This window comes from Engystomops pustulosus, chromosome 10, assembly GCF_040894005.1.
Source record: "Engystomops pustulosus chromosome 10, aEngPut4.maternal, whole genome shotgun sequence".
Taxonomy (NCBI): domain Eukaryota; kingdom Metazoa; phylum Chordata; class Amphibia; order Anura; family Leptodactylidae; genus Engystomops; species Engystomops pustulosus.
The window spans coordinates 90,120,119-90,142,971 of record NC_092420.1 but is presented as its reverse complement, the minus strand read 5'-3'; the positions used below and the strand labels follow the sequence as shown (position 1 = coordinate 90,142,971).

At 46.5% G+C, this 22,853-nt stretch overlaps 2 protein-coding genes across 9 annotated transcripts in view; one reads left to right on the top strand and one right to left on the bottom strand.

The window, feature by feature from the left end:
- The window catches only part of ERI3 (ERI1 exoribonuclease family member 3), a 329,148-nt gene that overhangs the window by 17,303 nt on the left and 288,992 nt on the right, over positions 1-22,853 (top strand). The window lies entirely within an intron of this gene.
- Positions 1-22,853, bottom strand: part of RNF220 (ring finger protein 220) — a 151,039-nt gene that overhangs the window by 39,148 nt on the left and 89,038 nt on the right. For all 4 annotated transcript variants that reach the window (XM_072127555.1, XM_072127556.1, XM_072127553.1 and 1 more), the window contains exon 3: positions 8,351-8,483. In XM_072127555.1, coding sequence (XP_071983656.1) covers positions 8,351-8,483 — 133 coding nt within the window. The remainder of the gene's footprint in view (positions 1-8,350; positions 8,484-22,853) is intronic.

The window sequence follows — 22,853 nt, the reverse complement described above, 5'->3', positions numbered from 1 at the left end:
GCCGATTTCATCGGACGCCGCAAATCAACCAGCAGGAAAAATAATATTGATTCTTGTATCAAACCTGATCACATAATTCTCGTGAAGAGATTGTTCTGCAAATTGTTTCCCGGGGAACCGTAAAGCGTTTATGGAACAGAAGGTTCTGAACAAGTATCTCACTCAGCTCCAGGAGTGGCCGCGGCCTTGAAATGCGTTGCTTCAGTAGACGAGACGGCGGGATATTGGGAGTTATCCGGCCTGATCTGCCTGGTTTACGGGAGGCCTACACAGGGATTAAGTTAAGTCGCACTGAAAATCTGCCCAAGCCTCAGCAAACTGAAGGTGTAATGAGGCTTCTACCAGAGAAATCTCCGGATGGAGGAAGATCTCAGCTCCAGATCTCAAGGTTCAAACACATCTTGATCTGCCTGGAGCAGAGCGCGGGGTGACAGCTGTCACCTCACCTGTCCTCGCCCGCCCGCTGCCTCGTTATCACATGAGAAGTCTGCAGATTCCTGAGCTGCCTGCAAGGTGTTAATAAAGACAAGTGTCTGCAGAGGGCCTGGAAATCAGGAGAAATCCAAATTATCATCTCATTCTATAATGACCTGACTGCAGCTGCAGGATCTAACATTCATGTGTAAAAAGCTAATTTTTACCAGATATGGAGAAGGGGCACAGAGCCGGGGTACACGTATCAGCAACATTGTACCTGTGACCTACAATCCGTGGTGGAGGTCCGGTGCCTGCTGGAGATGTGGCCATTACTCTGCGCAACCTTAATATGAACTTGCATCTTTCCATTAACCTATTAAGTGTTGGTCAAGTGTAGCTCTGGTATTCTGTACAGGCACCAGGGTGCTAAGGGTGAATAGACAGGTGTGCTACATGAAATTGTGGGAGCACGCAATGATCATCCGATATACAGTAAATCCTGCGATTGTCATGGATGGCAATGTCAAATTTGAGAAAAAAACAAAAATTACTAATAAAGTTTTATTCCAGCTGCAGATTTAGATTGTCATCTTTTGTGCTCCTGCAGTCACCTCTTACCAGCAGCCTCCGAGAATTGTGATATTTAGAGGCCGTTATTTTCTTGGCTTGTCTTTAGCAATGACAGGGTTAATTGTCTGTGCTCAGTGTGCGCTCGCCATTGGATTTATGCCCCGTAGTGTCCCGGCTTGTCACCGCGCTCCTTATTAGCTTTCATGTCCTTTTTTCCCCCCCTTAAATTATAGAGGACAGAAGCGGTGGCATCTTAAATATGTCTCCCTCTTCCTCTCTCCCCTGCATCATTCGCATGCACCCATTACCCTCGCCGTCACCATGCACGGGGGAGGGTGCGCTCAAAGGGTCGCCAAAAGAAATGCAGCTAAATTTATCATGCGCCCAATTATAACGTTAATTGGCAAGTCCCAAAAATCAATTAATTCGCAAATTTTTTCAATTAAAAATTGATATAAATCATAAAGATCTTATTAAGCAAAGGCCAGGACAGTCAACTTTTTTTCTTTTTTTTTTTTCTTGAAGGCCTCTGAAAATTTGTAAAATATAAAATGCAGCATTGCAAGGGTCTAATGCCCTTGAGTGTCTTTGTAGAGAAGGGGGGATGTCATCAGCAGGACTGGGCTGAAGACAGATAAAAAAATATCGAGCGCTCGGCCGGACTGCCTTGTCTCCTTATTGATCAGGTGGGATTTTAACTTGCTGTGCAGATCCACAGTGTCAGCAAGTGCCAAGGGGCATTTAAGAAGCAGTCAACTTGGAGGTGTCACTTTGACATAAAAGGGTTGGGAAGTAACGCAGTGAAATCAGAGGCGAATACTTAACGCAGCGTCATCTGATGGAGGAAACACATGAGGCAGTAGACTGCCGATGTGATATGAGCAGGGGAGATCAATGTGGACTCTCCGGGACCGGCTGATCAGTACTTACTCCTAGGGACCAGGAAAGTGCTCCTAATAACCAGGGTTGAGGAAGACATCAATGTGGGCCCCAGGGGACATGGAAGAAGAGATCCTACTGGTCTCTAGGAGCCACAGAAAAGAAATCTTACTACAAGTAACCAGAGATAAAGACAAAATCACTGGGGTTCCTGGGGACTGGCTTATCAATGCCAGGGAACAACAGATCAATGTATGCTCTAAATAATCAGAAATGAAGAAATAAAACCTGCATGTCTCTAGAGACCAAGAAAGCAGAGATCTTAGTGGCTTCTCAGGCCAGTAAAGAAGATTCTCTCCGGGATTGCCTGATCGCCAAGACGTCACTATATAGCAGCGATCTGGTCTGTACAGACACTGTTAGGACGCCTTCCTGTGAAGATCACTATATGGCAGCGATCTGTGCTGTACAGACATTGTTAGGACACCTTCCTGTGAAGATCACTATATGGCAGCGATCTGGTCTGTACAGACATTGTTAGGACACCTTCCTGTGGAGATCACTATATGGCAGCGATCTGGTCTGTAAAGACATTGTTAGGACGCCTTCCTGTGGAGATCACTATATGGCAGCGATCTGGTCTGTACAGACACTGTTAGGACGCCTTCCTGTGGAGATCACTATATGGCAGCGATCTGGTCTGTACAGATATTGTTAGGACGCCTTCCTGTGGAGATCACTATATGGCAATGGCCTGGTCTATACTCAACTTTAATAGGATGTCTTCCTGTGGAGATCACATTGGCCTTCATTTATTAAAGTGTTTGCACCAGTTTTCTGTCTGACTTTTCACTGAAAAGAACATGGAAACTGCTTGCATACGTATTTATAAAGGGTCTTTGCCAGTATTGTGTCTGCTGCGACACATTTATGTAGGAAGTCCCGAAATAATTGTGACAAACGCCCGTTAAACAGAAACTGGTGCACTCAGTTTATGCATAATTGGCGCATGCAGGGTGCGGCAGAATATTGAAGAACGTGGTCATTAATAAACTGGCGCACTCTGCACATTAATGGGGCATAGTGCACATAGTACCTTACTGGATCCCTAACGATAATGTGGGTCAATACTGTATATCTTGTCCACAAAGGTCCTTGAAAAGGTCCTTATGTCTTCTACTTAAAGTGAAAATAGGGTGAAGTGGATGTGAGCTGAGGCTGGTTCCATACACCTTCACAGTATATAACCCAAATGTTCTTCAGGAGGGCATGTAAAGTTGATGTGGAGCCTCCCTTCATCCCTCCTCTCCATTGTTTGTAGGTGCTGCTTGTGCCTGGAGGTCTTAGTACTTTGGTCCTTCAGGTTTTATTCTCCTGATTAAAAAAAAAAAAGAAAAAACTAAAGAAAAAAAATGAAGTCAGGAATATTAATATGCATATATAAGTGCACAGAAGACCACAAACCAGTCAGACAAAGGGTTACTGTCCGGCCGCTTGTGCTGCATGTTGTCTCCACTAGATGGTGACATTTGGCATCCTGATAATCAGCAGTGATTAGATCAATGACACCAGCTGCGTGTATCCCCAACTATGATATAATACACATGAAGCAAGCAGCCAGGGTTCCATAACACACAGGGGGCAGTCAGGATCCCATAACACACAGGGGGCCGTCGGGATCCCATAACACACAGGACGGTCGTCGGGATCTCATAACACACGTGGGGGCTGTGAGTGAATGACACAGCTATGAGGTCACATTCACATGCTGCGCTTGTGTTGCATTTTGAAACATGACGCAAAAGCTGCGTGGGAGATGCTTTTCAAAACGCAACACAAACACCTCATAGTTGTGTCATTGACTCATTTGACCTGCCTGTGCGTTACACAACACAATGAATTTAATAATGACAGACAAGTCTTTTACCTTTACTAGACCTGGCCTATATATTTTTTCCCCCATTTTCGGATCAGAACCCCAGCTGTTTTTTTATCTGGGCTCTATGTGATGGTAATTGCCGCTCTTCCACGTTATCCCGGATAATGAATTAGACAGAAGATCTTGGAGGCAGCAGCTTCTTTCCTGCTCGTGCCGCAGGCGCTGAAGATTCATGGCCTGTGGAGGTGTAGAGCCAAGCGCTTCAGGTGCTTCCTCTGCCACTCAGAGATGTGAAGGACCGGACTGTGCCAAGAATCTGACGCAGCACTTTCCGCTCACAGCCTGGCGGGTGACATGTACTGGCAGAAAAATGGAGGAGGGGGTGCTATACACAGCCTTTCCCAGAGAGCAATGAGCAACATTATATTCTCTAATCACAGCCAAGATCCAAGCCTCAGCGCGATGCTGGGAACCCCTCCTACAGCCCAGAGCACAATTATAAGGTGTATAAGAGCATCACACCATCAGCCTGCCCCTGTATGCTGGGGTCAACTCACTCGTATAGATTCTAATTTCATGTTCCATATTCCAGAAGCCTAGTCCTGGAAGCGATGCACATTGTTTGGTGGTGTCCCCAGAAGCCCGGACAGGAAGGTGTTGTAGGCGCTGTACTACAGAAATAACCTCTACTCAGCCCTGACAACTGAAGCTATTCACTGGCCTCAGCAGTCAGGTGGTCATACAGCCGCTGGGACCAGTGATTTGCTACAAGGACGGTGTGGAATACATTATTTCTTAATCTTATACCATTGCCTAAATGTCCAGACAATTCCTTTCCATTTCCTTCACAGTAAATCCCAGTTCATAAAGGCCCTCCGGACCTAGAGGTGACACACAGATCACCCTGTAGTCCACCAGTGCAGAATACACCATGGCCAAAGCAGCGCTGCGATAGTGTCATTGACTGCGCATGTCTTGTTGGACATCTTGATGTAACCAGCAGAATATGTATATAAATATATAATACAGAATATGAGGTCCTGGGGCCATCTGTCACGGTTACAGGGGATTTTGCTAGGGTTATTGCAGGAGTCACCTGTGATTTTACCTTTTTTGTTCAACATTGGAATTTATACAAGATTTTGGTTTTTGTACATGGTTTTATATAATTGCGTTGGGTTAGGTCATTTGCAGGAGAGCAGGTGACCTTATTCACAATGCAATATCCCCACACTGTGACCCCAATGACATATAAACCCCACAGTATATGTTGGTATAAATCCTCTGATCACCACCTAAATATTTCTCTCCAAGTAAGTAAAATGTGGCTTTTCCTCCAGAGCCTGAAGGGTTAAAGAATCAGCCAGCAAATTTCCTTTTTTTCTTTTTCAATTTACATTTTTGGCTTAAAGTGGGAGCTGGGAGGAAAATAATGCAATTGGTGACATATTCGAGGCGAGCCGTTACAACGTGTTAAGTACTCGAGAATCTCATATATTCGCTCGGCCCCTGGCAACACACATCTGCCTAATGTTAGAGTTTAAATATCCTTTTCCATTTTACATGCATTCAAGTCTCATTTGAGGGAAATGAAACGGTATTATTAAAGGGAGATTTTGCACAAATGGCCTGAATTTGACATGTCAGGTTCAATGAGGCTGCTACATATGTAACAAGGAGAAGGGCTCAGAGGCGACAAACCTCTTTGGAGAGAAAGTCCCTGATTCTGAAATTAAATTTGCATGCGGCGTACCTAGCGTCCTTCATTCTTCACACAGCCGTCTCTCACTACAACTTCCCTACTGCCCTCTATACCCTATCCTGGACCCCTCTCCAATAGTGGAAGCCCCTCGTTATATTGATGATGATTTGTTTCTGGTTATTTTATCTTTAGCTCAGCAGGTAGAAGGTAAAGTGCAGAAGCTTAGGATAACACCATAGTGTTACTTAGTGTAAGGTCATAGATTGTAAGCTCTTGTGATCAGTGCCCCCACCCTTATTGTTTCATATGACCATGCTATTACTCTAAGATGTCTTCATGTGTTTGTTTCTGTTGATTGGTGGAATACGATGCGCTATAGAAATAAAGATTTATTATTATTGTAGTTTTTTGTGCAATTCTCTTCTAGATTGTGTGAAGTTTTGGAAGAACAACACAACTTTTAGGGTCTTTTAGTGAAATTGAGTTTTTTGCTATGTTTTTTTCAGCCCTTATTTGAGTTAAAAATCTGCAATTTATTAGGAGATTAAATAGGTACATTTTTTTTTACGTCTCATTTATAATCTGCTGATAGTAGAAATGATTTTGAGGCATCTGGTTGTAATAAGGACCATTAGCACAACACCTAGCGTAATCTCTATGGTAATCTATGCACCCGATGTGTCCACGAGACGTCTTCCCCTAGAATCACCTATACACGTGGCATAGATAAACCATGGGGTGCAGGACAGCTTGACATGCGGCACCCAATAATACATTGCCTCCATGACACCAGGCCTAACAGATGGAGATGGGTCCCTTACTATCGACGCACTGATTATTGGTCATATCCGGAAATTTTCCAAACCAATTATTCAAGCAAATGAACCATACGTGTCACATTTCAATAATCTCCAGAACAACATTGCGACTAATTTGTACCAACATTATTTATCAAGTCTGTCATGGTCAATGAAATGTTCCGGCGCGTGGCGATATCCATAAATAGGATGCCACTGATTACTGGGCACAGAGCACTTCTCCTCCTCCTGACAGGGGCTAATCCTGCATTGCACCTCATTAGATGTTAATGAAGCTCTTCCTATACGATGCACGAGACTTTGTGCGGTTAAAGATGCCCCCGTGAAAGTGACGGAGAGCCCTGGCCTTTGCTGAAGATTAGCTTCAATTGCCTGAATGCATGGAATAGATTGGATGTTATCTATCACAGCGCGGCCCGGGTCGTTATTTAATAATTAATAGAGAGTTCTCATTCTCCTGTGCCTGCTAAGGAGCTGAGTGCAGAGCGGCCATCGCCCGGCCCTCGCCATCCTAACTGCACGCTCACTTGACGGAATAACCCCATCCTTTTTCATTTGTCAGCGGGATCACAATGGGAACTTGTCAGGTGTATGATTTAGAGTTCTTCCTGTTTCCCATTAAACCCCAGGATTGCCCCCTCCTGCCGCAGCGTCTTACCTCTCAGCACAGCTCCCTCCGTGCCCCGCACTTCCTTGATGGCTTTCCACAGCCCCTAATTGCTTCTCTGCATTTAGACCGGTGGCTAATTTGCAGTGGCTCTTTATTAGGTTGGATGAGACCCAAATTACGCCATCAATTACACAAACTCTGTCTGAGACGCTCATACGTGGTGTCAAAGGGGGAGAAATGAGGGAAGGGTCTTTCCATAAACTCAGACCCCCAGAATTACCTCTTTCCTAGGGAGTGAGCAGACGCAGTGACCTCTGTGATCATATGGTAACCGCCACAGAGCAGAAGGGTAGGAATCTCAGCAGATCCTATACATGACTTTATCACCCTATATGGGCCCCGATAGGTATAAGGACAGCGGTGATGATATCTGAAAGTATTGTATGGTTCCTCATATCTGTCTTTTACCAGGGAGGGAACATTATTATTGCCAACATTGTCTAAGGCATTGTCCAGATTAGAAAACCTTCCTTACACCCTATTAGGGATGATCTGCTCAGGATCCGCAGCTCTTGTTCAGCTGCAAAAGTTAGTGTCTCATGCACTGGAGGAGCTGTCCACTGATTGGATCAGACGTGTTGTAATGCTCCGTTTCCCCTGTGGGGGCACTGTTGGAGAACGCCAAGACTTTCAAGTTTTCCCACAGATTAGAGCTGAATGCTGAAGCTCCCTGCATGGGGAATATTATTATTATTTAGAACCCCCAGGGAACAGAAACTCTTTAATTAATAATATATTAGCCAATGTGTGCAATGATCTGCGGCAGTGCACAGATAATGGGGCACATTTACTCTGTCGGGTGCAGGGGGCGCCAGATTCATGAATAGCTGGCGCCCTCTGCACAATACACAGGCAAACTGCATTTAGTGCAGTTTGCATTGTTGTCAGTTAATATGCCCCAATCTGTTTCCTTCTGGACACAGATTGGGTGCATATTGCTCATATCGGAGCTTATTTACTAAGGGTCCAGCGGACCGCACTTTCGTTGTACATCCCGACGATTTCCGTTTTACGCCACTGGGACAGGGATTTTAAAGGGGTTTTTGGCGCACAAGATCGGATTTTGGCGCAATCGCGCTGGCTTTCATGCGACACAAATCGGGGGGCGGTCCGACAGATGATCCGACAGATTCGGACAAACCACGGGATTTAACGTAAAAATTGTGTCGCAAGTCAAGCACTTACATGCACCGGGAAGAAGAAGATGAACTCCGGCGGACCTGAGCGGGGAAGCGACACATGCAGGATATCGGGCGCACAATCTTCAAGAATCTGGCAGATGTGCATCCTCGTCGGACAGTCCAGATCAGGGATTGCGCAGGGACTGGGTAAGTACATGTGCCCCATTGTGTTACTGAGTAAGGACCGCCCCCTAGTTCCCCATGGTGGGGTCCCCCTTTATACTCACTGTTTACCTGATAGTTATTGATAGTGTTAGTTTTTCCAGTTCTTGTTCCATATGTTCTTGTAACTCTCCGGGACGGAGCAGGACCTGACAGATGGGGCAGATCGGGGCCTGGCTGTCAAACAGGGCGACCTTCTTCTTACCTGAAGAGAGAAAAAGGTGACAATTAGGATCACACCTTCACCTTACATCAGTTATCAGAGAGCTGGTGGCCACATAACGGCTCACAATATACCTTCTATGTCTGGTTCCATGATACAGTATGATGCACACATACATTACTTGTGTATCGTTGTGTTGTGATATATACGCTGCACCCTCATTATACCGCACTCACTATAGGGATGACAGGAGCAGAGATGCTCAGTGATGGAAGCATGCAATAAAAATGCAAATTGCTACTAATTAAGATGTTTATTGTTAAACAATGCTGATCTTAATGCCAACCACGTGGCGACTGACGCGGCAAGACTGTGCCGAAGCTGGCCATAAATAAAAGTCAAGCATCCCCCCTCAGCAGGAAAGCAGCTCCTGCAGCTCCTGACATGGAGCACGTGGCAGCCCATCCCCAGGGTACACGGAGGGGCTCAGTCCACATATATCTACAAAGGGATCAGTATCATCAGCCCCTGCTGCTGCAACGCCCCCTGGTGGTAGCGAGAACAAGAGCAGGGCGCCCCCTCAAGGGGTAACTTCATGTCCGCAATCAAATACAAGCTCCTGGTGATTGAAGTGATACCTCTTATGGCATGTAGCCATCCAGAGTTGGACAAAGCTGGGCGACAACATCATGTGGGTGAAATAGCTCTAGTCACTCATCTCTTACCCAGATCTTACCAATCAGACTAAAGGCTCAGGCAGCATAGTCACCAGTTTATGGGTCATTTTCTTTTATAGGCCGTCCTTTAATGCCAAAGTAAGGGAGCGCCTGGCAAGACAACACAAGACGATGCGTCTCTTCATGGCGACCGCGCCAGGCCCTCAGCTAAGTGTCTGTAAGACAATTTTTCCAGGCACCAGTGGAAAATGAGGCAGAAATTCTTGTGTGTGACGGAGCTGGCAGCGGCCAGGAATAGCCCAGCATGGAGCCGTTCAGGACTATTAATAGCTGCAGCCTCCGGTAATTGACAATGAGGCACAGGGTTTTAGCCTTTTCCTAAATAAACAAGCCCCTGTTTAGAAGCAGAGGATATCCTGCGGTATGTGCGAGGCATGAGCGCGCTCTGCCAACCGGCGTAATATTAAATCACCAGACAGATAGAAGAGACACGACAGCAGATAACCAGCGCCTTTCATTTGGCGATTTCTCTTGTCTTGCAGCATAGCCGTCATGCCTGTAATCGGAGGTTATATTATCTGCCTCATGATCTCCAGGGGTTGCTTGTGTTCATGCAATCCTGCTTTAAATAAGATGTTTAGCGAAGCCTATGCCGGCCTGTCAGCCAAGACACACGTTCAGCTGCCAAATTCCAGGCGGACAGAGATGGTGTTTAATGTCTGAAACCTCGGCGAAAAATACTAAAGATCTATTGTTAGTCTGAAAATAGTATCAGATACAAAACAGGGGGCACATACTTTCCTGTGAGTTGTATATAAGTTTGGCGTGGATGTAGGTGGGTTATCTGTGGGACGTCACATGACACAAGCCAAAACGTGCCCTCCTTCATAGCTCTGTCATAAGGGTCCTATTTCAAAATAATGGCTTGAATAGACCCATGACTGATATTGTGGCATCCAACAGTAGGATCCACATGTCAAGAAATCCTCGCACAAAACTGCAGGACAAAGGTGGAAGTGTACGCCACTCTATGGCATCATACACACAGTGGCCATGTAGATGAATGCAGCACTGGCAGTGAAGGCAACAAGGCCGAGCATTTGGACTGTTAGGAGAGGTGTTGGGGGTATATGCACGTGGGGCAGGTTTATTGCACCCATTTTACGTAAATGAATATGGAAATCTGCATTGTGTGAATACAGTCCAAGTGTACACATTTGATGAGAAGTATATGTCATCCTGGGGTCAGCGGCGAGCTGGGTGATGACCTTGGCGATGACAGTAATTATCTTATACAGAAGCTAAGACGACCTAGACGACTGCTGAAAGAGACGAGTGGGGTCCTAGAACGGGGCGATGCATCGGAGCCGGGTAACTACCAGCCATTAATATATGGCAGGGATGTATGGAATCCTTCATTGGGGCGGAGGAGGGGAATAAACAAGTGCAGAGAGCGGTTATTATCCTGTCGCGGGTGTCAGAACAGCGTCTAACCCGGCCTCCCTCACAAAACGCGCCTCCAATTAGTTGCTGCGGTCAGAGTGAGCTGTCGACGCGGTGGTCATTCATGGGCTTTGCTGAACCGAGAGCCGACAATAACAGGGAACAGCCAGGAAGGAGCGGCACATCCTTAATGGACGGCCGCTAATGACAGGCCACTTAGGAGAGAGGCCGTCTACATGTCACAACATAGAGCGCCTTACAGAGTGGCGGCACGAGAGCGCTGAGCGACGTGTAATGAGATCTCACAGATATGTATTACACTGCAGGGTGATGCACATATATAAAGGTGTGCATAAGCACTATCCTCACATGATAGCCTTCCTGAAGAGATGAGGCTTTAAAATCCAAACAAATATTCACCAAAGTCACATGTGGCCTGCACCTTGTTGGGTCCCAGTGCAGGGGCTGCCGCAGGTAATGACTAGTGGACCCTTCCTGCACCTCTTGGGGGTCATTGAAGGCACTGAGCTAAAAAATGAAAGATTGGAGCCATGCGTAGGTGACAATCACTGTAATCAATCATATCGGCAACCACCACCCAGTGCATTGTGTCTGCAACCCCCTGGTATATCACCACCACCCAGTGCATTATATCTACAGCCCCCGGGTTTATCACTACCACCCAGTGCATTATATCTGCAGCCTCCAGGTATATCAACACCATCCAGTGCTTTATATCTGTAGCCCCCAGGCATATCACTACCACCCAGTGCATTTTATCTGCAGCCCCCAGGTATATCACCACCACCCAGTGCATTATATCTGCAGCCCCCAGGTATATCAACACCACCCAGTGCTTTATATCTGTAGCCCCCAGGTATATCACCACCACCCAGTGCATTTTATCTGCAGCCCCCAGGTATATCACCACCACCCAGTGCATTATATCTGCAGCCCCCAGGTATATCAACACCACCCAGTGCTTTATATCTGCAGCCCCCGGGTTTATCCCTACCACCCAGTGCATTATGTCTGCAGCCCCCAGGTATATCACCACTACCTAGTACATTATGTCTGCAGCCTCCAGGTATATCAACACCACCCAGTGCATTATATCTGTAGCCCCCGGGTTTATCCCTACCACCCAGTGCATTATGTCTGCAGCCCCCAGGTATATCACCACCATCCATTGCATTATATCTGCACCCCCTGTATATATCACCACCACCCAGTGCATTATATCTGTAGCCCCCAGGTATATCACTACCACCCAGTCCATTATATCTGGCGCCACCAGGTATATCACTACCACCCAGTCCATTATATCTGGCGCCACCAGGTATATCACTACCACCCAGTCTATTATATCTGGCGCCACCAGGTATATCACTACCACCCAGTCCATTATATCTGGCGCCACCAGGTATATCACTACCACCCAGTCTATTATATCTGGCGCCACCAGGTATATCACTACCACCCAGTCCATTATATCTGCACCCCCTAGTTATATCACCACCACCCAGTGCATTATATCTGCAGCCCCCGGGTTTATCACTACCACCCAGTACATTATATCTGCAGCCCCCAGGTATATCACTACCACCCAGTCCATTATATCTGGCGCCACCAGGTATATCACCACCACCTAGTACATTATATCTGCAGCCCCCAGGTATATCACCACCACCCAGTGCATTATATCTGCAGCCCCCAGGTATATTACTACCACCCAGTGCATTATATCTGCAGCCCCCAGGTATATCACCACCACCCAGTGCATTATATCTGCAGCCCCCAGGTATATCACCTCCATCCAGTTCAGGACCATGGTATATCACCACCACGCGGTGCATTATATCTGCAACCCCCTGGTATATCACTACCACCCAATGCAGGACCAATGCAGTGATGTTTCTTTCTGTGTAAAATATGTCACCACTATATGAGTCATAAGCAACATGAACTTCTCTGTGAATATGAGAAAGAAGAAAGAGCGGCCGCAGAGACAGACAGGATGCAATAAGCAGAGAGATGTGCAGGGTAATAATTTCAGAAACTTGGAGACTCGGTGCAATCACTTTATAAATTAGGATAGGGGAGGGCAGGGAGGGAAGCTAAAAGGCTGCGAGGAATGCATCACAATTACTGACTGGCTGAAATGAGGGTTCTGTCATCGAGCTGTCACCCGCCATAAGCCCCACTACTCCCATTCAAGAATAATAATAATAATAATAATATAAAAAAGTAGGAAGATGCTGAATAAAACCCGCTGCAGACACAAGTCCACCGGTGGCGGCCGTCCTCAGACGAGATGCGACACTCAACAGCCCGCGATAAAATTGATAGGGAGGGTGGGTGGTTTAAGAGTGGAAGAAAAAGGAGGGCACTGGCTCTGATCGATATCACTAAAAGCCGTGAGACACGGTGATGGAGTGTAATTTTTTTGTCTTTGCTGAAGTATGAGCGCAGGACGACTGTGATTCATGATTCTCACGCTCAGCCGGTAACTGGAGGCTGACAAGACAATGAATTCTAGATGAGAAAGACTTCAAAATCGGGGGAGAGAGGACTGGAAAGTGGCAATACAGAGCAGGAAACTAGCTGGGCCCCAGCCAGTTCTCAGGTCATGGGCCCCAGCCAGTGCTCAGCGCACAGGCCCTGGCCAGCTTTCAGCGAACGGGCCCAGCCAGCTCTCAAGTCACGTGCCCCAGTCAGCTCTCAGGACAGCGGCCCCAGCCCACACTCGGGTGTAGGGGCCCTACTCATTGTTCAGAAATTTGGCCATACAGAGCAGGAAAGTAGCTGGGCCCCAGCCAGAGCTCAGGTCATTGGTCCCAGCCTGCATTTAGGTCAAGGGGCCCCAACCCGTGCTCAAGTCAGGGGCCTCAGCCATCACTTAGGTCACTGACCCAGGTCTGTGCTGATGTCTGATCAAACACCCCAATCCCCCTTTTACAGGACTCTCAATATCTCCTTTTCCTGTTTTTTGTCTTATTTGTAGATGAGTCCTCTTATAGAAAAGGCTTCTTGCTCTGTTCCTCATGATTCAACATTTTAAAAAATGTGATAGGCCTTACTAAGAAGATGTATTTTAGGGCAGTACCTGGATAATGGGAATTTATGTAATTATCTGGGAAAGTGCATTCCAGAGAAATGGTGCAGCACAAGATGGTTTTACAAGGAGATAAAGGAATGGAAAGTTTGGTTGACGGTGTATTTTCTTCCTTCATAGTTGATTACATATAGAACATTTGATGGGAGGTAGATACAGATGAGGAAGGAGATACAGGTGGCGCGGCATGGGGGACAGTTTATTGGTGGACAAGTAGTGTATGGTGGATGGACAACCAGTGCAGTGATTGCTGCTCAATGTTATTAACCCAGGTTTATTCTGCAGAGCAGTCACTATATCCTGCAGAACATCTCACTTCTGTGCTGGTTGAATTGTGATCCTGCAGATAAGGACTGGCCATGACATCAGCGGATGGTGCCCGGTGTCAGCTTGTATTACATGTCCCTGCATTATGCTAAGCGCCCCGTCCCATGGTCCTCCTGGTTTTTGTTATATACAATGACACGTGATCCCCGAAGCCGCTTCATATCACGACACCCATCACATCCCAGCAATTGTTCTGGAATCAGTTTATTCTGGGCCGTGAATCTCGCCTTGCGCCTGATTACACCCCTGCACGCACTCCCCCTGCTAGAGTCTGGTGATGATGGGGAGAAGACTTTTACCAGGAAAGATCTGTCACTGCCTCGAAGCCTCCAGTCCTGAAATATCCAATAATCAGAAATCGTCAACTTCACAGATGAATGTACTAAGGAGAGCGAGATCCAAGCAAATCCCAGATGTGTGGCCCCTCCATCTGCCACTACTGAAAGCTATAAAGACACATTAACAGGCAGCAGAGGCCCCGGGGCCCCAGGGAGCACAGGGCTGAGGGGATCTACAAAGAGCTAAGGATCTAATGACATCTCAGTGTGAAATGAACAATGTCATTCCTCTACCTACACCGAGATGAACATGGAGAGATAATTAGTGGATGATCTCAGCTGGAAATATCACAGGGATAATAGAGGACACTGATATCTCATTACACCTGACCGGCACCACCACATACATCTGCTACACAGACACACAGGCGATACCGGAGAGATACATAGATAATAGATACATAGAAACGAGATATCGGATGGATAAAGAGCAGATTAATAGAAGAAAAAGAGAGGGAGCAGGACAGATAACAAGATGGATAGATAGAAAGGTAAATGGATATGAGATATTTATTAAATGGAAAGAGAGATATGAAATGATTTATATTACATAGACATGAAAGGATTGATAGTTATATAGATATTTATTAGATAGATGGATAGATATGGTGCATAGAGAAGACACGGGTAGAAGAGGAAATAAGTTTCCTCTTAGAACAATAAGATTGTGGGTCAATAAGATGTTGCAGCCGCCTCCACCTCACGGCTCGTGCTGTCACCTCTCCCTCCACTGTGTCCGCACATGAGGATGCATACAAAATGCCCATTGCAGCCCCTGGCACTTTTCCTGCACCTCCAGGCGGATAAATGACTTTGAGAAATGGCTAATCGATTATCATTCAGTGTGGAGCCTCCTTCCCCCCAGGTTGCAGCCTCTCCACTTGTATAAGCAGCATCTCTTCGCTCAGGCCCACGATGGCTCCATCTCATTCATCAGAGCCGAATCCAGCACTTTGTAATTAAGTCTATATTACCTAATTGTAGCTATGTTGAAAGAAGCCCTTTGTTTAATCAAGGGATCAGATGTGGCTTTCGAGTGGAGTCTTGGCTACAGCTTTCACCCTCTGGGCTGCTGCCTGGGACCTTGTGTTCTCGACATTTTTGCTTTAGGGGAGCAGGCACCAGGGAGGGAAGGTCTGTATCTTAAGATCTGCTCCAGGATGCAGAGATCTACAGACTATAGAGGCCAGAGCCTAGAGTGGTGGATGAGCAGGTGGCGGCAGTAAGTGGGAACGTCCTGGATCTCTCTCATGATCTTACTTACAGCTCCAGTATCTCCGTACACAGGAGTAGTGTTAACCTGTACATAGGATCACATTGTGCGGTGACCCAGTGCTGCGGCACAGAGCTCACACAGTGATGTGCTGGATCTCTGCCCAGAGCCGAGTAGGGACGTTACATATTGTCGCCTTTCAGTCAGAAGTTTTGGCTTCAGGCAGGGGGCAGAGAATCAGAATTAATGGATGTAATAATCAGCAAAGCGTCATCCCGCCACATCACAGCCCTGGACGTGCTGATATATCTATATCCACAGCAGATACATTGATATTCATCTCAGTCTACAGCCCAATAAAATATCCTAATTACCGTAAGCAAATAAAATCCAGCCAGGCCTCGAACTTCAGCAAGAACTTAACTCCTCGCTCCCCGCCGCCCCATTGCACGTGGCAGGTTCTCCATACATACCATGCAGGACCTGGATTGTCTCTTACAGGCACAGCTCTGAAAATATATGATTTTAACTTCCAGGGTTGCAGGATGTGAATTTGTGGCTCTCCAGAACATTAAGACGTATGGTGACACAGGGCGAGTAAAGGCGCCAAGAAGCTGCTACTTTTCAGTTAAAGCCGTACTTTTTCCTCTCTGTTCTTGGCTTGTTTCCTGTAAATGTCCAGGGCTTAGTAATATCTTGGGCTGAGCTTACACTTCCCATCTGCATTGTCTATACTATAGCTTAAGCACCAACTGGCATGGTTGACTATACAAGCATGGGGCCATACACACCAGCATGGTGACTATATCAGCATGGAGCACTACACACCAGCATGGTGACTATATCAGCATGGAGCACTACACACCAGCATGGTGACTATACCAGCATGGGGCGCTACACACCAGCATGGGGCACTACACACCAGCATGGTGACTATACCAGCATGGGGCACTACACACCAGCATGGGGCACTACACACCAGCATGGTGGACTATACCAGCATGGGGCACTACACACCAGCATGGTGACTATACCAGCATGGGGCACTACACACCAGCATGGGGCACTACACACCAGCATGGTGACTATACCAGCATGGGGCACTACACACCAGCATGGGGCACTACACACCAGCATGGTGACTATACCAGCATGGAGCACTACACACCAGCATGGGGCACTACACACCAGCATGGTGGACTATATCAGCATGGGGCCATACACACCAGCATGGGGCACTACACACCAGCATGGTGGACTATATCAGCATGTGGCCATACACACCAGCATGGTGGACTATATCAGCATGGGGCCATACACACCAGCATGGGGCACTACACACCAGCATGGTGACTATATCAGCATGGGGCACTACACACCAGCATGGTGACTATACCAGCATGGGGCACTACACACCAGCATGGGGCACTACACACCAGCATGGTGACTATATCAGCTTGGGGCGCTACAAACCAGCATGGTGACTATATCAGCTTGGGGCGCTACACACCAGCATGGTGACTATACCAGCATGGGGCACTACACACCAGCATGGTGACTATATCAGCTTGGGGCACTACACACCAGCATGGTGACTATATCAGCTTGGGGCGCTACACACCAGCATGGTGGACTATATCAGCATGAGACAATACACACCAGAATGGCGGACTATATTATGTAGATCCATGGATGTAATGACGGTCACAAACGTTCTAGAGATGTAATGACAATCACTGACCATCCATGGATGTAATGATAATCATTGACGATCCATGGATGGAATGGTGATCATTGTTGATCATATACGGTCATTATCATTATATCTAATGTCAGTTTAATAACCTGAGGGCCTGGGATGATAAAGGAAGACACTGCAGTAATCCCTATAGATTTCCATCTCCTCATCTCATCCTCACTGCCAATCATCTCTCTTGCCAATCAGTCTACGCGGGGCGAGTGGTTGTCAGATAAGACGCTAATGTTTTTCTTATAGAGACATTTTGAGCCCTGGTTGTGTTTACACCCGGGGAGTAAATCAAGAGATGCCTGAAAGACAGATTGCCCAATTTCTTCAGTCTGATGGGTGGGGAGTGAAGACCACCTTAACTCCAGCTGACACCCCCCATCCTCCCTGTGGAATACGTATTCAAGACAGCACCCCCATCGCCTCATGCCGCCACCTCCCCTCTCCTTCACTTCCCACTCCTGTCTCCCCATCTCATCTGCTTTTGACGGATAGTCCTCCGCTATGGGCGCAACGAGATAAATCTGAAGGCCCCCGGCGTACACCTGTCAGGAGTTAAAGATGATAAATGGAGGAGGTGAGGAGGGACAGGCCTGCGGCATCTCTGGGTAATGGATAAGGTTTATCGTGGACGGATACACGGCGTTATGATCCTGCGTTAATCTCGGCACAGGGAAGGTGGGAGGGCGAGAAGAGCCAGACTGATAAAAAGGAAATGGGGTGACAACATTTTTTAGCTAACAGATTCTTCACAAAAATGCCAGACGGCTTCTGCCGGTGACAAGTGCTTGATTAAATAGGGAGGTAGTGAAAAGGGTAGAGGTATTAGGGGGAGGGCACCCGAGATGGATCATTTCATTTCTAAGTATCTATTAGCATGTTCAGTAACTGGGGGGTGGGAAAGACTGTGCCGCGTCCCCCCTCCCCGACGCACACTAAACAAGACAGGAGCCTCTGCCCAGATAATGGGAAACACTCACAGGCTATTTATCAAGGCGGAAAATAGGCACCGGCAGCAAAAGTATGGAGAGAGGCTTAAAATACGGCCTGTGTTTGTCAGACGTAATCTGCTAATGGCGTGCCAGTCATTTCTGGCCCATAATTGTCTCAGCTAAGTGTCAGCGCGCTGTAATTACAATACAAGAACAGTAAATAAAGTGGACTTTAATGACCCACTAAAGATGGCGGCAAGAAAATCAAACCATATCCAGGGAAATTTAGCGCCTGGGTCACATTCTGCGCCGGGGGCCGCCATTAATCACTGGATTTTATACAAGGGTTTTATTTTAATATTGTTCTGATACAGAACATCCCCACAGAAAAGTGAGGAGCAGATCCACCGGAAAGCAGCACTGGGGTAGAGGTTATCATACAGCTTTCCCAGAACCCTGAGAGGGAGATCTACCTTACTGATGTAAATTGGGGAAGTTTCAGACCTGACTTGTAACTGTTGTAGAGATCTGACTTTTGCCTGTCTTGCATAGAACTTGCCCAGGATTTGGTGGCGGCCATATGCCCGTGCCTCTGGGACAGCTGCAGCGTCCGTGCCTTCCAGCAGTGCAGGTGCCCAAATTGCTCCAGCCAAACTTCAAGCAGGTGACATAATGAGGCAGGAGCCCCCGTTCTACATCAAAAGCCACTTCCCTTTATTACAGGTGGTGCATTCCGGAAAGCAGTGGCGGGGGACGGGGGCTCTGCTACCAGGACGCCTACTTTTCTCTTTTTTTTTATGTGCACTTATTAATACTGGATTAATAAAAGAAAAAAAAATGCTGCTTTCCAGACATTTGTGAGGAGCAGCAGATTTTCCTCCAGGAGGATAATTACCAATAAATAGAAGGGACAATAACTATTAATATTTTATGACTGTGCTTAATGAGCTGCAGAGAGCAGTCCTCAGCCCACGCTCCCTCCTTCCTTCTCCCAAGGATCCAGTATTTGTCTAACATTAGGCGCCCCCTGCCCGCCCCTCGCCAGCACCCACATGTCAATAAATATTATGTGAGCAGAACTTATGTGCCAGTAATGAATGAAGAAACCACAAGGAGAACCACTAAACTGCGCCCAGACGACGCTTATTTATTCCTGGGAGCAGCGCTGAGTAAATCTGCCAGGGAGAAGGCGGCGCACCCTGCGTGATGCATCCCCGACCCACTAAACAGGGGCCTACTGCCGCAGCATAGCCGCTCCAGGAGGGTGTACTAGGATGACCCAGTACATACCAATATTCATGCGCCATTTTTCGTCACCCAATGATAAAGTATCAAACATAAGAAAAAGAGCAAGTACAATACATAAAAGCTAAGTGACTGGTGTAGAGGGGAGAGAGACAACTGAAAGGTGACTCCCCAGACACAGCCAAAAATCAAAAAATAGTAACTGGGAAATTTTTTGTAAATTAAATTTTGCTATTTAAAAGTAATACGTTTTGAGAACAATGTTATACTTTTTTGTTTTACTCTTCTCTAGTCACTTATTTAAAGTGGCAAAGAAAGCGGGTAGTGCTTTGTGGAGTGGGCACGGGTGGGCCAGGCCTACACAATAGATGTCAGATTCTGGTGCATGTCCGGTTAAATATGCACTAAATTAATACAGATTAATAAATTGTAATAGTTGCACCTTATGAACTCTTTAAAAGTTTTAAAAATCAATCAAAGTCCCTGTTACCAGAATTCAGACCCCTATTAGAGATGTTGCACCCTGCTTCCTATGGCTGTGTATGGCGGGTGGAGGTTATACTCAAATCCATCTCCATCATAGGATCATTCCAGCGTCGATCAGCTTCTGTTCTTCCGATATTTAATATTCCTTTTGTGACAAATGATTCCATTTACTAAATAACAGAAAACAAAATTGCAGGCGTCACCTCCCCGAAGTGGGACTATTAATCTGTCTTAACTGGTGAACATCTAATCGATTGTATTTCTTCCTTCAGTGCATTAATCATTGTGCGCGGTGCGGCCATCGCTGATCACTTTCCGTCGCTCCATAGAATGTGGAGTGGAGGCACCGCAGACCTCGCGCCTCCTGCAGAACTGCCGGTGATAATGAGAGGTGAGAGGCAGTGCCTGCAGCAGACACGGCCTTCCCAATACTTACGTCTGGACAAATTGGCCTCTTGACCAGGGCCCCCTAAGTGCTGACAGACGGCTTTATTATCTATCAGTCAGAGGGATAAGAAAAGGCAGTGAACATTATTGGAAACTTCTGGATCTCATCAATATGTAATCTGTCATAGTTTATCGGCATTTCCCATCGCCCAGGACGGAGCTGCGCTGCAGCTTTTATTAATACGTCAAACACATCATCCGCGTGATATACTTCAGGCCTCCTGCCGTCCCCGCTGCTCGCCATATGTGACATCATTAATCAGCATCAATAAGAAGAAAGGAAATCGGGCTATTTGTGAACCAGGAGGACCAGGATGAAATGCAGCACATGTAGCTTCCTTCTATCCCTAGTAATCTTTGCTTATTTCAGCCTCTGCAAAAAAAAAGTTTCCAACCAATTAGGACTCTGTTCAATTTAGAAAATGAAAGCTATGTTTTCTCTGAGGCAGGAGGCACACAATACCTCAGCCCATCCACATCCATGTTAAAAGCCAGTGTTAAGTACTCAAGGCCCCGAACACCAGCGTCGCCATCTAAGGCTCCCAAAACTGACCGTGGCCAATTGGCCTGAGATTAAAGAAAAGCCCCATTTATTAAGAAGAGCGGGTGTAGGGCCCCCTCCCCAAAATACCAGCACCACACCAGGCCCTTCTTGTATCCGGTGTAAGTGCTAACACTGTAATATCTTAAGTGGAGTAAATCTGAGTCCTCGGGGCCCCCCGTGGAGCTTTATACTGCGCTTATAAAAATTAAGTGGTCGGAGGCACAGCTGCGGCAATAAATCCACTGACGCTGGTTCTGCACAGTCGGAAATTTCATCTCAACGTGAAGCTGTAGGGACAGGTATAGGGGGCAGGCACCTGTGCTGTATAGTGACTTCATTAACTAATTGGCTGCTGTAGCGCGGGAGGAGGGGACTATTTCTACAACACAAAATAACATTATGGATGAAGGTGCCGTCACTCCCACCACAAGCACTGCTTGTAATTATCCCTCTTGTATTAGGCCGCCATCATGATCACTGATCTTAGATGTATGTTATCTGTGGGTACATCATAGTGGACCGTCCAGTGTGATGATAACGGATGACCCTCGTCCATGATCAGAATACGTCACGTTCCATGTCCTATAAGAAGAGCTTAGCTCCAGTTTGTGTGTAGCTGTTGTGATCACTACACCCTGTGACTGGGCTCTGCTGAATCTACAGAATAGCACCAGGCCGCCGCGCTGTAAACCTGCACTAATTAATCAGTGACCTCATTTTCTCAAAAACTTCCCGGGGCAAAATGTCCAATTACCCGGCACCTGGGGTACGTCACGCGGTCGCCGTCGTAAAACCGTAAATAAGGCAGCGAGCACATATGCTGAACATATTGGCTAACGTCTGGTGGATCAGACAGAGGCGCTGCGCCTGCGCTGCTAGAACAAACCCAGCCGAAATCTATTGGGTCGGGTTTATGGCGGAATTGCACATTGTTTTGCCAGAAAGTCTTTCATAGCCTTTTGTATGCAGATAACAAGGCTGCAGAACATCGCTCACTTCTTCATAACTTGTTTCATACATCGAACTTTGTGTAAGAGAATCTACTAAATCAAGGGATGTAAAATGCATTCATAGTCTGCAAATATCATGAGCAGATTTCTATTAATTCTGCTGGTTTAAAAAAAATTAGAAAATTGTGTATTTTTGCACAATAATCCACCAATGGGAACCAGGACTGGAATTACCAGCAATAAAAACGTAAAATTTTGCCATGATTTTAGCTGTTATTAAACATTAATGCATCGGATATGAGTCTAGTGCAGGCTTCCTTCTACTCCGGATCATCAGATGTTCTGAGTTATTGGATGTCGGGTTAAAGGGATTGTCTTTATTTTGGCTCGAAACTTGATGGTCACACTCTGGTGAATCTGCTTCCTCCCTGGCGTTCACCACTTTGGTGCTAACGCAACACATTGCTGATTTCCTTGGCTCATTACAGGATCTGAGCGGAAGTCTGCCAGTAAAAAGACAATTATGTAGGGCAGGAGAGAGGCAGCGAGGGGATAAAAACCTGACTTAAAGCTTTTATTGTGTTTTTTTGAGGAACCAAAGGCTAGTGTCTGAAGTTCTCGTGAGAGCCCTCTCATCTCAAGATCAATTAGCATCAATTACTGACTTCATTTAATTGTCGTAGAAGATGAATTTGTCATTTTTAGTCTTGAATTAATGGCAGACCTTCAACTTTCCTTTGGCAGAACCATCCGGACCTCATGCGCAGGAGCCGGGAAGGGAGGGACAGAGAGAGGAATGAAAAACTACATGAAAAAGTCCTGTAATCTCATTTATAGGACCTGATAGTCCCTAGATTCTGAAATATATTAGATTATCAGATGTAAATTCAATAACGTGAACAGTTTTGTAAGTTTTAATATTTTGATTCTAAACTTGATCTTCGAGTG